At 39.4% G+C, this 14,515-nt stretch overlaps 1 protein-coding gene across 1 annotated transcript; it reads left to right on the forward strand.

Moving 5' to 3' along the window:
• The first annotated feature begins 7,545 nt into the window (after nt 1-7,545).
• On the forward strand, nt 7,546-11,070 carry LOC139136503 (histamine N-methyltransferase-like). The gene is made up of 3 exons (XM_070704226.1): nt 7,546-7,759; nt 9,811-10,131; nt 10,706-11,070. Exons 1-3 carry the CDS (start codon nt 7,546-7,548, stop codon nt 11,068-11,070), a joined length of 900 nt encoding a protein of 299 aa, XP_070560327.1.
• The last annotated feature ends 3,445 nt before the right edge of the window (nt 11,071-14,515 follow it).

A 14,515-nucleotide genomic window follows, 5' to 3' on the forward strand; every position in this document is an offset into this window, starting at 1 on the left:
ATCGTTGCACAGCGTTATTTTTCAGCGTGTGGTCAACTTTAAAAGTAATCAGTGGGTGGGAGAAAAAATTAATTTTACTGAGCGCACGGAAGATATTTCACTTTTAACAGTTGGCAGGGACACATTTTCTGGCAGTGGTTACCGAAAATAGGAAGAGGAAGGCGAATGCTTCGTTTGATAGGACTTCAGGAAAGATTAAGCCGTGTCGGTGATGAAGAAAATGCAGTGCCTTTGGAGTGGGGAATGGGCAGACCATCGACAATGGAGAGAAACGGTACTTTCTGGGATAATCTTCCGAACCGGTTAAAACCAGTTCGAGTAACAGCACCCTGATGAGGCACATGACTGTTACTTGATAAACACCTGACAGACTACATGCACCAAACAATACTCCACGGAAGGCTTATACTCATACATGCGTGTAAAATATTTTTACACCTTCAAATGCTGCGCACGTAGGTAGGGGAATTACAAGATGAGGTACCAGTCTGGATAGTATTACTTTCAGTAACTGAAGCTAACACAACAAGATGTAGACTGCAGCACAACTTTAAATCTTTATTCAAGATGTCTCGTTTACATACAAGTCCAGAGTATTTACCAGTGAAAAGGGGTGATTTCCAAAGTACTAGAAAAATACATTCACCAAAACTGAAAAATCATGCATCTTGTACGTTGTTGTCGAACCTTATAAGTCGATGTGTTCCGAAATACTTATTCACGTCATTGTCCGTGTATGAGAATGCCAATTAGAAAGTGAACCACAAGCCTCGTTGACATTAGCTGGTCGTATTTGTTCTACGTTTACATACATTTCAAACTTCAACAAGCGACGAGAGATGGTAGAACCCCTGAAGGACCACTGAACCAGCAGCACGATCGAATATATTGTGATATTTAGCAGCGCACAGAAGTTGTACTTCAGAGGATGAAGGTGAACTATAATCGTGAGAGACGAGGGTGCGCTGCAGACGTGAACGTCCGAGGTAGGCTATTTGACACTTTTAACGTTGGCGCTAACGTCATTCCTCGAAGATACACTGGACGATAGACTGAAAGATTCCGTCGCGTGCGGGCGCTCCGGCGCACCTGCGACCTACGACCCAGGGTCGTAGGTCGCAGTGCGCCGGAGCGCCCGCACGCGACGGAATCTTTCAGTCTAACTAGTCTGGTAGTCTGGTTCCCTGACCATTTCCCCGGTAGAGGGCGTGGGGAAATATGGGGTCAGGTACCGGGTAGCCATCTTGAACAGAATTTTGTTCAAGATGGCGGAGGTTAGTCACCTGACAGAACATGCTACAACAAATATGGCTGCTACCATGAAAACGCCGGTCAAAATTCGACTGGATCATAATTATGTTCGAACACTGGTATCCGAACCAAAAACATTGGCACACGAGACGGGAAACATAAACTGAAAGGATTAATCCAGAAGTACGGGGAAATAGAGGTGATTGAAGGCTGGCTGTGATATCGCAGCAGTACTTGTTGCGTGTATCGAACGCGCTAGGGTCATTGAGGTCATCGCCGACTGTGGCGTGACCCCAATGACCCGAGCACGTTCGATACACGCCACAAGTACTGCTGCAATATCACAGCTAATTGAAAGCAAACTTTGTTGGAACTGTGAACGACGATTGATTTCGATGGACAGAATGGTGTCCAAATTTTGTGTAAAATGCCAGGCATCATGTCGACGATCTAAAAGTATTAAGAGGTGTGCTAAGTCACAGTGGCTAAATCATGGAGGTAGAAAGTCTTTCTTTCTACCTCCACGGCTTTGTGGTACAAACAAGAAGTTGTGTCAAGTGAGCCTGAAAGTGCGAAACCCAAGAAAGATGAGAAAAAGTTACAAGTGTTACTTTCATCCAATCACAGCTTGTTTTATTTTAACCCAATAGCGTCCATGTTTACATTAGCCGGTACCTGACCCTATATTTCCCACGCCCTCTACCGGGGAAATGGGTCAGGGAACCAGACTACCTAGTCTGGTTCCCTGACCCATTTCCCCGGTAGAGGGCGTGGGGAAATATAGGGTCAGGTACCGGCAAATGTAAACATGGACGCTATTGGGTTAAAATAAAACAAGCTGTGATTGGATGAAAGTAACACTTGTAACTTTTTCTCATGTTTCTTGGGTTTCGCACTTTCAGGCTCACTTGACACCAACTTCTTGTTTGAATCACAAAGCCGTGGAGGTAGAAAGAAAGACTTTCTACCTCCATGATTTAGCCACTGTGATTTAGCACACCTCTTGATACTTTTAGAATGTCGACATGATGCCTGGCATTTTTCACGAAATTCGGACACCATTCTATCCATCGAAATCAATCGTTGTTCACAGTTCCAACAAAGTTTGCTTTCAATTAGCTGTGATATCGCAGCAGTACTTGTGGCGTGTATCGAACGTGCTCGGGTCATTGGGGTCACGCCACAGTCGGCGATGACCTCAATGACCCTAGCGCGTTCGATACACGCCACAAGTACTGCTGCGATATCACAGCCAGCCTTCAATCACCTCTATTTCCCCATACTTCTGGATTAATCCTTTCAGTTTATGTTTCCCGTCTCTTGTGCCAATGTTTTTGGTTCGGATACCAGTGTTTGAACATAATTCTGATCCAGTCGAATTTTGACCGGTGTTTTCATGGTAGCAGCCATAGCATGTTCTGTCAGGTGACTAACCTCCGCCATCTTGAACAAAATTCTGTTCAAGATGGCTACCCGGTACCTGACCCTATTTTTCCCCACGCCCTCTACCGGGAAATGGGTCAGGGAACCAGACTATCAGTCTAACTGGACGAGAGCTCGAGAGAAAGGTTTTCTACACAAATGGCTGAAGAAGTTTTGAAATTTATGTAAATCTAGAACAAATACGACCAGCCAATGTAAACGAGCCTTGTGCTTCCCTTTCTAATCGACATCGAGCATTTTCTGTCTGTAGCAATCTCTCAACCTTTGCGAAAAATCATGCCGGAAAATGCCGAGAGAGTTTGACCGGTTAAGAAGGGCTTGACTACGCAGTTTCTGCGTAGTGAAGCTTCATTATGTATTCATGGTGACCCCTGGCCAGCTGTCAATAACTTTGGGGCTTTTGTCTTTTGGCCTGCTTTGCATATGCGTCGTTGGACACGACCTGCCAATTACCCAGGTAGTCAATTAAACTATTAATTGACTGTTTACCGACCCAATTAACACTATCCAGCAGTATCAGTCATATTTTAATCGCGTGGCCCGGGTGGACACAACGTAGGAACGCGTGTATTTCTGTGTGTACGTTTCACTTGTGGTGTTGTTTGTACCATCGTGTGTCCTTGTTTCACCAACAGCATTACCTTCAAGGTGACAGGCTTACTATTAATGTTCAGTATCATTGCACCGAGTTCTGCCCACGGTGAAAACCACCTGTTTTGCCTACTAATTACTGCCCGTCGCTGCCCGTCCTGAATGTAGCCTATCTATAGCTACAGTAATCACATAAATCATTTATCAGTTTTTGATATATACTCCTAAATTGTAAGTTTGATCAAAATCGAGACCACATTCAAGGGCTATGCAGACTGTCCATGTAAGCACACACAGTGACAAGAAGGCGGCAAACACCTACTCACCAAGCACATCGAATCGGCGAAAAGAAGCAAAAAAGCTAGGCTTATCGCCAAAACAAACGCGCCAAGCGCTAACAAAAACCCATACCAAGCGGCCCTTTTCAGGGCCACCAAATACTCCAAAAAGGGAACTACCAAAAAATACGATAAGATGACATAGAACACACAAACACTTAAAAGAAATAACAAAATAAAACGTACAATACATAACAACAACTGAAACACAACATTAAATACAAAATAAACAATCACAGTAACGTAACAGAAAACATGGCCATGGAAATAAATCAGCTATTTCCAAAGAAAAGCCGACAACAACATGAAATTCAACAACAACCTATCATCGCTCAAACTATGAAACTCCGAAAAATAGTACTAGGCAAAAGCCTTAAAATTCATTCGGACACCAACAAAACCAAACAGAATAAAACCACCTCAGGATTTCAACAAATAAAGTCGTATAATGTGACTACGCTACATCGTGAGACACAAACAATCGCAACAACACCAATTCAAAGAAAAGTCAAATTGGACTCCACGAACAACAAAAAAACAAAAACTTGAAAGCTATCTGAAGCTGCTAAACTCGCATTTCTAGAGATACCCTTTCAAACAAGGAAACAAAACGTCGCGTGCCAAAAGAATCGCGATAAACCAGCTTGCAAACATTGGACAAATTTTGGGAAAATAACCCTTCGACAAGGGTCGGTTTTTCGTTATTGTCAACACAAACGATTACGTACTCGAATGCGAAAGGCAATTACGTAACACTCAGTATTATACACAACAAGCCAGAACAAACAGTAAACAAAGTAAATGAACTATTAATTAAAATGTACGAGAACAAGCACATCAACCAGGATACTTGTAAGTATCTTGATCCAATAAACATAAAATCCGTACCCCGCAGTGGTACTTATTGCCTAAAAATTCAAAACCTCCGCAAAATCTAAAAGACACACCAGTCAAAACAAAATTTACCGAAGTAAAGAAATATAGAACAAACAAACCGAACCACCAAACGGACTCACAACGTGACCAAAATTAATATACTTGCCTCGCTAATCGGAAAGCAAGACCACTAAATGCATTAAAATAAATTTTCACAAACACAAACTAAGGAAAGAATCTACACTGCGACTGATGAGAAACCACACTCGGGTTTCGAAACGCAAGCGTCAAAGGGCGACTCTATCAACTTTTGTAACAACATAGGTCCGGCTGCGTCTCGCCATAAGCTTTCCCCACACAAACAAAACATTACCGTACACACTAATCCAAACTTCTCTACAAATATCCAAAGCGAAACAAACATTTCATTAACACAAACAATCGGATAAGAATGTAGGAACACATTTTCGAAACGAATCAAACACAAACTCGACACAAAAACATTTAGGATAGTTAGGTGGGGAGCCTGTTTTCACATTTTTTACATCTCGCTATACTGTCTATGATTCTAAAAATAAGTCATCTGCCACTTTTTCTGTATACGCGGTTTGGCAAAACTCATCTCTTCAATCGAAAGTCGGGCGATTTCATGGTTCTTTGGGCACTTAAGTGTACGTCGAGCTTAAGGAATGTAGTTACATTCGCGATGTTTTATTCGAAAATTATTTATTTCCTTCAAGGGCAAATGCACATAATTTATGCTGTTGGAAATACTGGCCGCTCATAAACAAGACAATAAACTCAATATATGTGCATTTTTACTTATATTGTCAAAGTACCACCGACACCCACAAAAAACCAAATGGTTCAGTCCAGGTATTTGCAACTCGCCATCCGACGGGACTGGTCAACAGGAAATCAACCATAGGTGTCTTTTGGCACGCGTATACGCCAGTCACCTAGGCGACGGTAATCTGCACCACTTATCACCATCGGGAAGGTACTCCTCCCCATATACCACTGGTGATCCCACCCTCAAGGCACTGCGTCATTCGACCAAGCATTGTTATTGTAATTTCCTGCATAAAATTAACAGCGAGGTCAACCGGTCAAACTCTCTCGGCATTTTCTCTCATGTAAAATAAAAATAACTCGGAATTACAAACTTGATACTCTAACCACACATAAGCAAAACCATATCTCATAAAGAGCTGTTTTTTATTTGTAATCCAATTTTCTTTGCCTGCATCATCTTGTGTTCTCACCATATCGTAACAAGCTTAAGGGTTCCGATAATGATCCATTTTCAAAAGCCTTATCAATGATATACATAATTTTTCATATATGTACAACTGAGTGGAAACCTACCACATTCACCCAAGACAACCCCATTGTTTACATCGCCACCAAGACCTAATAAATGTCTACAAAAACGAAAATGCAATGTTTCAATGCTAGGGGAACACTCAAATCCCCGTATATCTGCTCCTTAGCACAAGACAGGAACAACACAACTATCGAACGGTTTAAAAGCGTTCTGCGTAGACATAATAGAAATTTTCTTTAAAACAATTTTAATTCCTGTAGGAGCCTTTTTGCCTAAAGGTGACAGCTCAATTCTGCAGCATCATAACCTATGTACAGCCCAACAGGTGTGATGAGCGTTTTCCACAAGTCAAGAAATGACCGTCATTGAACTCAAAAAAATGCCTTGTAAAATCATCCTGAGAGTTTCCTCTCCTAATGTACACGACTTAAAACACCTTTGGTCTTTTACAAAAATACAGGGTGTTTATTGAAGAGCAAATACCAGGTACCCTTGCCTTTTATCATATTTAAAACCGTCTACAAACAAAGTTTGTGCCAAGGTTACCGTTCAGCGTAGCGGTCACCTGTCAAGTTGTTTACCACCCGTCCGAGAGAGTTCAGTCTGGTACCTGTGGCACTGATACGTCGGAATTATCTTCATAGACTCAACTATTCTTCCCTCTAGCTTTGTGTTTGATAAGTTCAATTCTCCAAAAAGTGAAACCTTTTGACAAAGTATTAGAGGCAATCAAACGGTATGGTCGATTTTTGCAACAGTTTCCCTCTTTTCCTCCAAGAAGGAATGACAAGATCTTAAAACTTTGATTTGCCAATTGATTAAATTTCAAAAATGTTTATCCAATATTAGACACACCGCAAAGTTCATGCCAAAATATTGATAATCCAGCCTATAGCAAGTCGTTAAGAATTCACTTGATGCCAACTTTAAACCTCTGCTGCATTTCGATATCTAGTTGACACGAGCACAAATATGTGAAAACAAGCGCAATCCTAAGAATATGATGTCTTTTTATCCCATTATTGATACTTCGAGGCAGTCTTAGAGTGATGAGGGGAAAAATACAGACTCTTGAAAGCGTGATTAGCAATGTGTTGTTGCATTCCCTTGACCTGAAACTCACGTGGGAAAGTTTTCTTGTGAACATTTATCAACAAATGGGATTTGTACCGCAAAAAGTCAATGTTTACAAATATCCTATATCTAAATAAACGGTAATTAGGACTTGTGGTAGGTCAGCTAAACGCGGTAAATTCTGCATTCTTATCAAATTGTCTATCTTAGGATTGCATGATGCATGAAACTTGTAAATCTTTCTCCAGTGTAGAGTCTTTGTGGACATTGTAAATTTGTTCAGCTTTTAATTTTGTTTATCATGATTTAATCAACTTTTGAATGTCAGTCTTTCAACCCCTGCCATTTAAGAATGAGGATGGATAATACAAAACAAATTATTGCGTTTTTTTCCGACAAATACTCTGAATGAAATATTAATTTTTGTAAAGCAGTATCAAACATTTTACTTAACTTTCAAAATAAATACAAAAATTTTGCCCTATGTCAGACTTCTTAGTGGACATTTGGCATGATTGTTCTCAATAAGTAAAAAAGTAAATAAAAAATGCCGGAGTTCATATGTTAATTTATTTAAAAAATATGCAAATAATATACAAATATTCAATAAAAAATATGCTATTTTTTAAAGCTTCATTTACAACGATGGCGGCCGACAAGGTTACTATTCACAGGCTCATATACGATCCTGAACACTACACTAGATCCTTTGAAATATTTGCCGAAATGTCATCCAAGTATCAAGTTCTGTCGAACTGGTGTGACAGCGTTTTCCCCGACATCGTCTGTGGCAAACTTGAACTGGTTAATGCCAAATTCGGGTCGACTTTCAGGATGTTGGGCGTAGGGAGTGGATCAGGTCAGTAAGCTTATACTTTTCAGAAGAGGCAAAGGGGAAAAGGACAGTAGAAAAAGGAAATTCAATGTAAATCCTTTCTCATCTGTCTCAATAGGGCGTCGAGCTTTTGGTTTAGGGCTAATCTCTATTGTTAATTGCTTGCAATGTTTTAATTAGGGGTAATTACGCTGACGGTAGTGAAGTTTACGGTATTGGAGTATGTCATTAGCATGCTAGCATAGCTATTCTATAAATATCATTTGAAGCTGCCGCTATGATGTGGTGTGGTGTGATGTGACTATATGTCATTTTAAGCATATTCAGCGGAACAGACCCTTCCCCTTGTACTGGCCCAAACCGATCAATGACATTTATCTTAAAAAGATCTGTTTATTTATTTTATGCTGTAGTAAGCCCCAGTAAGGTATGATTGATGTCTGTCGAGCAACAACGTCAACCGCGAATGTTTACAGGTTGTCGTGACGCCAGTAAGTGCGTCATCCAACCAAATATGAAGGTGATAGCACGAGAAGTTACTGATGTATAGGCATATTGGTGAAATCGAAGTCAAAGGTCATCTTGGTCATGATAATATTTTGGCAGAAAACTTTGAACCTCATAATTATCCCTGTCCACCGAAAATTATACCTTTAGCTCTGCTGACTATCCCATAATTATTTTCAGTTGCAAACATTAGGATACCTCTGACATACATATCTGATATATCCGAAAAATATTAAACATCCAGATATCTGTGATAGATATGTCTGATGTATAAAGTTACGCGCCTGAAGGGCGCTCTGAAAAATAAAGGCTCCAGAAAATGCAACTGAATGATGAAATTAGTGGCTGGCACGATGCATTTCAGGCAAGTATGCGCCCGTTTCGATATTCAAAAACACTGACCCCCAGCCAACTGATCATTTCAAAAACATGGTGACCCCCTCAAAAAAGGCAAAAACAGGGTGATCCAATATAAATCCGACGCCCCCAACCCAGGCCGAAAAGACTGACCAGTCCCTTAACTCTGCATCAAAGGTACGTTTGCGATTGATGAAAGTAAAGATATTTCTGTCATAATATGTCATAAAATTTAAATGATGCGGCTATGTTGACTTCATCGATATAGATTTCGTGAATGAAAGACATTGTTTGTGAACAAGAAAGCCACAGGGGGCGCAGTTCAGACGACTCCCCCTTTTACCATCAAATTTATATATACGTGTTTGGCAGGGTACGCTTACCCATTCCGGACACCTGGTACCACCACTATTTTGTGGTTCAAGATGACCCCATCGCCTTTATCATTTTCAATATGTTCCTTGGACCTGGTAACTTTCTTAGTTACCTTGAATGATAACGATTATTGGACCTGATTTGATGTCTATTACAAGGCGAGCCGGGATCATAGATTTACTTCTATCGGTGAGTCCATCCCTTTCAATAATGACAAGAATGGTGGCCAGGCTTTCAGTTTTGTTAAAACAATGCCAATCAATCAGCCGCTTCAGGTACATTGCCCAAGTGCGATAAACATCGACATTGGGGCTTGCTAAGGAACAAAGGCAGCTTTTGAAATCCAGCGCAGTCATAGAGTCCTTTTTTTTAAATGTCTGCGCTATTTTAGCAACTTTATCACCAGACAGACAGACAGATTCAATGCAGGCGCTCCAACGCTCATTACAAAAGGCCCGCGCACGGCTTAATTTTTCAGTCTACTTTATCACTTACCAATCTCAGTCACAGACACAAACTATGGGAATCTAGGGAGTATGGTGGCCGCAAACATGCTTGGTATAGCAATGATGTGACATATTATATGAGTGCCTTAAAATCATGAAGAACGTATTTAACCACATCATGATAAAGCTACGTAATAGAGCTACTCTCTGACATTTTGAAAAGAGTACAAATCGGTGAGAAAGAATTTAAATTAGTCGAATGATACAAACTCGTAGATTTTCTCACTTCTGCACGCAACTACCTACTGTATGATCGGCCAGCTGTATGCTCAGATTCCTTAAAACATTATTTAGTGCTCATGCTCATGTACCAAACAACTTTATTGACAGGTGAAACTGATTTAATGATGATATTACACCTGCTGAAATTGTTCCCGAGCATACACAATATTGTTGTGGAACCAACTGCCGACCTCGCGGAGAAATATCGAGGCCTAGTTCAAGCGAAGCAACACCTAATAGAGGGAGTCGAAACAGAATGGAGAGAACAGACTCTAGAGGGATTTCAAAACTCAGTCGGTTCATCGGTTTTCTATCACTTTATAAGTGCCATCCATTCCCTGTATTTTACTGATGATTTAAGAGCCAGACTGTGTTATCTGTATGACCTGCTCGAAGAAGGCGGCGTCTTGCTGATCGTCATAATCGCAGGTAAGAGTTGCAGTAGGATAAATATCTTGTATGAAGACACGATTGGAACTAATTCGGGATAATTGGATAGTGAAGTGATGTCGGTTTCATCTGCAAACGTAAGCTAATCTGCTGTTTTTTTAAGTTATACACTTTTTTAAGAGTAATTTGTAATATAGTATCATTCAGCAATAGGGCACCTAACACTTTTGAGAAATTTGAAAAATTTGAAGATCAAATTATCCGAAATTAGTTCCAATAGTGTTTGAACTAAAGTTCTGAGTATTCAGTAAACTCCAAATTTTAATTAAAATTTTGCATATTTGAATTGGCAATACTTTTTGTATAGTTTGCTCAGAGATCCGGCAGTAACAAAAAATGAAACAAAAAAAACATTCATTGACAAGGACTTTTAATATCTAAGAGTAAGAGAAAGTGATCCGAACATGTTCTAGGGAGAAAAAATATTGAAATAACAAACCCTTCCAATGCATCAACTGCTTGAAAAAAATTGTGTCCATTTTTCGAGAATATTGAAACGGAGATTTACCAAGGATGAAAACAAAAATTAAAATATAGATCTTATTGTCTGCAGAAGACACTGGACATGTGAGAGTTTGCAAGAAATTCCAACACCTGGAAAGTGACTACTTGATGTTCCCTGATGCGGATCATGTACGCAAAGCATATGATGAGATGGGAGTGAAGTACCAGTGCGTCCGCCAACGGTCTCGTGTTTTGGTGACCGAATGTCTCAGGGCTGACTCGGAGGCTGGAAGTTTACTGTTGGATTTCTTGCTTCAAGTGTCTCATTTTCGGAAAACAGCGCCACCAAAGTTACAAAAGGAAGTACTCGATTATATTGAGTCCGCCGTGTGCTGTGATTCCCGGGATGAAAATGAGGAGATGCTACTTAGCAACGATTGGGAAGCCATTATCGTTCAAAAATCTACAGACTAGACTAACTGGTATTTCCACGTCCTAACTGAAACTAGTCTTGTGACACTTTATCAGATAAAGCAGCGACCTTTCACGGGCAGACGTTCTTTTGAGCCTGAAGTTTCAACAATTGCTTCTCTTTCTACTTATCAATCGATTGGTCACTCATCAAGACCAGTACTCTGACTATTTTCATGAACCCTTACCTATATTGTGTGGTGTATACAAATATTCCCATGGTGTTAAGGGACTCATCAGTTTCTTCGGCCAGGGGGGGGGGTGAATTCACGGGGGTTACTCTGTTTTGAATTTGGTGATGGTGGTCACAGTGTTTTTGAAATGCCCCATGGGTGGGTCATGTGTTTTTTTTGAATTTCAACATGGGCTCATACTTCATGAAATACATTGTACAAGTTGGATATCTAGATGTTTAATATTTTTCTTCGAGCTTTGATAACTGACAAAATTATACTTGATTAGATGAGGGTGGTTACAAATGCATACGTGTACAAGAAATTTGTTGTTTTGGATTTCACCGAAAATGTTGATTCACTACACATTGGAGTCTATAAGACAAATATGAATCATTTTTACAATACAAAACTTTGCTAAATCTTTGTATTTATAGATGCTTGATAATCAATATTAATGTACTTGATTAGACTAGGGTGGTTACAATTGCATTGTGCAAGAAATTTGATTTTGAAATTTCGCCGAAATGTTGATTCATTATACATTGCAGTCTATGAGGAAAATATGAAATTTTTACGATACAAAACTAGCTAAATCTGTGTAATTATAGACGCTTGATAATCGATATTAATGCACTTAATTAGATTAATTTAAGGTGGTTACAAGTGCATGTGTGTACGAGATACTATTTGATTTTGAAATTTCGCTGTACTTTGAAGTAAATGAGGAAACTGCGATTATATTACATCATGCTACTATGCGCCATTCTGATCGGACGAGAGCTCATTCCACCGATGCTTTAATACTTTTTAGCACTGATAGCGATGCTACAACGGGCCCATAAACCAGCATATTCGAAAATTGCCCAGTCGTTGCATTTGAATGTACCTATCTAAATTATATCCGAAACAGTCCGCTTTGTTTCAACAACCGAAGTCCGAATTTCGATACACAGATAAATTATGTGTCTGTAACTCACCTTTTGGTGAAAATAAGTTGAGCTTTTATAAATGTTTGACTATTGACATAAATGTAGTTGATGAGAATAGGGAGTTTGAAAAAGCAGAAGTGAATAACAAATATGCTATTGGAATTTCACCCTTAGTGATTATTTTTACAAGTTAAAAAGTATTCTATGAAAGTTCAAAGTTCAAATGAGAAATTATATGTCAGTTAAGGTTTTATTGATACGGACTGTGACAAGCAGGGGTGGTCAGTATTTTTGCGCTCGAAAATTAAGGAGGGTCACTCTCTTTCTTGAAAACACTTTTGAAGGGTCACGGTTCCGTATGGAGGGATAGTGGTCATGCATTTTCCAGCTGGAGTCAGTTTTACGAGAATTCGGAAACATATGTCATCATTTCCTAAATTGTTACTGAAAGGTTGTTTGTACTGCAGCTGCCAGTTGTTATTGATGACACAATGCACTGATTCTAAATAGATGTATTATGTCAAAGTCCTGAACTCAATGTATTGTCTACGGGAGAATGTTACTAAGCAAGCTATCTACAAAATTGTTGTTGAAAGGTTAGGTTAAAACTTTTAGTAATTATAGAGAACAGTCTTGAACAATAAATCATGACAACCTAAATTGTTTGCCTAAAGTTGGCTGCTTGGATCATCAACAAATTATACCCTAAAACTTGCGCCCGAAGGGCACACCGAAAATGGAAATGCCAGGATATTAAAGTGCCAAAAGATATTTGGCAAGGAATGTAATATTAAATAAATTTTCAAGTCCCCCATTTCAAATGTCAATTTTTTCAGATCCCCCAAAAATGTTGTAATTGTTTTTCAAGTCCCACCCTCAATCTGCCCCCTCAGACGTTCTTGTGAACACAATCTTTTTGAGTGACACACCTCGAATGTAAATATCAGAAGCTATGAAGATAGTACTGAGCAATATAATGCATTTATTATAGCAAGACCACCTTCTATTGAACTGTGACAAAAGATTTTTGCATGATCTCCCTTTAATAAGCTAAAATGGGCAGAAACATGGGTGATTTTTGCATGTTGTCAGAGGCGAGGTATTCTCATATTTAAACAATAGATGTTTGTTAATAAAATCACACGACATAAGTCGGCGATTACCATAGCATTGGTTTACAATTCCACATAGTAACGTAAGGCTATATCCTAAGTAACCAGGTCAGAGCCATACCCAGTATCCCCTCCACTCGAGTATTTTCGTCTTATTTTTCATTTAAAATGTCATGTAGGCAACCAGCATGTGTTAAATTTCCAAGTAGGCAACCAGCATTTTCTATGAATAATTTTAGTAATTATGGAACGCGTGAATTTAAAAGGATTTCAGTCAGTTCCCTTTGCAGTAGTGCTACCCAACTCATATTTGCTGTACCGACAGCCTTGAAGGTAACAACGATTTTCAGCCTTCGTTGAGTATTTTCTTGGTCTTGTGCTGTTTATTGATTGGCAAGATGGTACCGGTAATCGCTTTCAACCGTGAATGTATTCGTTATTGTTGATCATTTTACAAATTATGAAGTACATTGTGCGTTTTATTCAGCACGGAATCCCTGTGTACCCAGCTGACCCTGGGAAACCACTAAGCTTACATCATGTAGCCAATGCCTAATGCGATTGACTGGTCATCACACATATATTTTCTATATTCAAAATTGAACAATATTGCAGAAATTTTTATAATGAAACGTACGAAACAGAAACAATGGTTAATACAGATACACGACAACCTTAATTAACGACTTAAAATTGGAACATTCACGTCCGTCATGACAAGTACTGGGAATTTATAATTGTCATTGCCAATATTGCTGGTACCAGACACACCCCTAAATGAGGGATTCTATGGTAAACTGGAAGCTGAAGAAGACTTGACACCCTTAAAAGTGAAGACTGTCATGTTTTCATCATTCTGCTGATATTTATTATGACCTTCATAACGGCGAATATTATGTATAACAGTTCGGCTCTAGTTGTACGGCTCCTCGAAAACACGGTATAAGATGACGTCAAACAGAGAAACATACCATGGGATTATATATTTATCACATTTCTTATTTGTCATTTGACGTAGATGGTTCAACATTATCTTAACAAATGGCATGAATTTCGTCGCGATTTGTGTTTTTCTTACGCGGATTACTTTCATTCAAAGAGTCCGGCGCTCGGTCAGCCAGGAGATACTTTCATTCATAAATCCCATCAAGCTAAAATTTGGATACATCGAAAAGTATCTCCACCGACCAAATGTACGGATTCGGTAACGTGAACTTGTCAATCATTGTCT

This window comes from Ptychodera flava, chromosome 7 (assembly GCF_041260155.1).
Source record: "Ptychodera flava strain L36383 chromosome 7, AS_Pfla_20210202, whole genome shotgun sequence".
NCBI lineage: Eukaryota > Metazoa > Hemichordata > Enteropneusta > Ptychoderidae > Ptychodera > Ptychodera flava.

What these genes read in the sequence shown, in the direction of transcription:
- LOC139136503 (XM_070704226.1), top strand. Translation starts at nt 7,546, where the DNA reads ATGGCGGCCGACAAGGTTACTATTCACAGGCTCATATACGATCCTGAA. An exon ending in GGGCGTAGGGAGTGGATCAG is followed by an intron (nt 7,760 to 9,810) that starts GTCAGTAAGCTT and finishes CTTTATTGACAG; the next exon opens with GTGAAACTGATTTAATGATG. An exon ending in GCTGATCGTCATAATCGCAG is followed by an intron (nt 10,132 to 10,705) that starts GTAAGAGTTGCA and finishes TATTGTCTGCAG; the next exon opens with AAGACACTGGACATGTGAGA.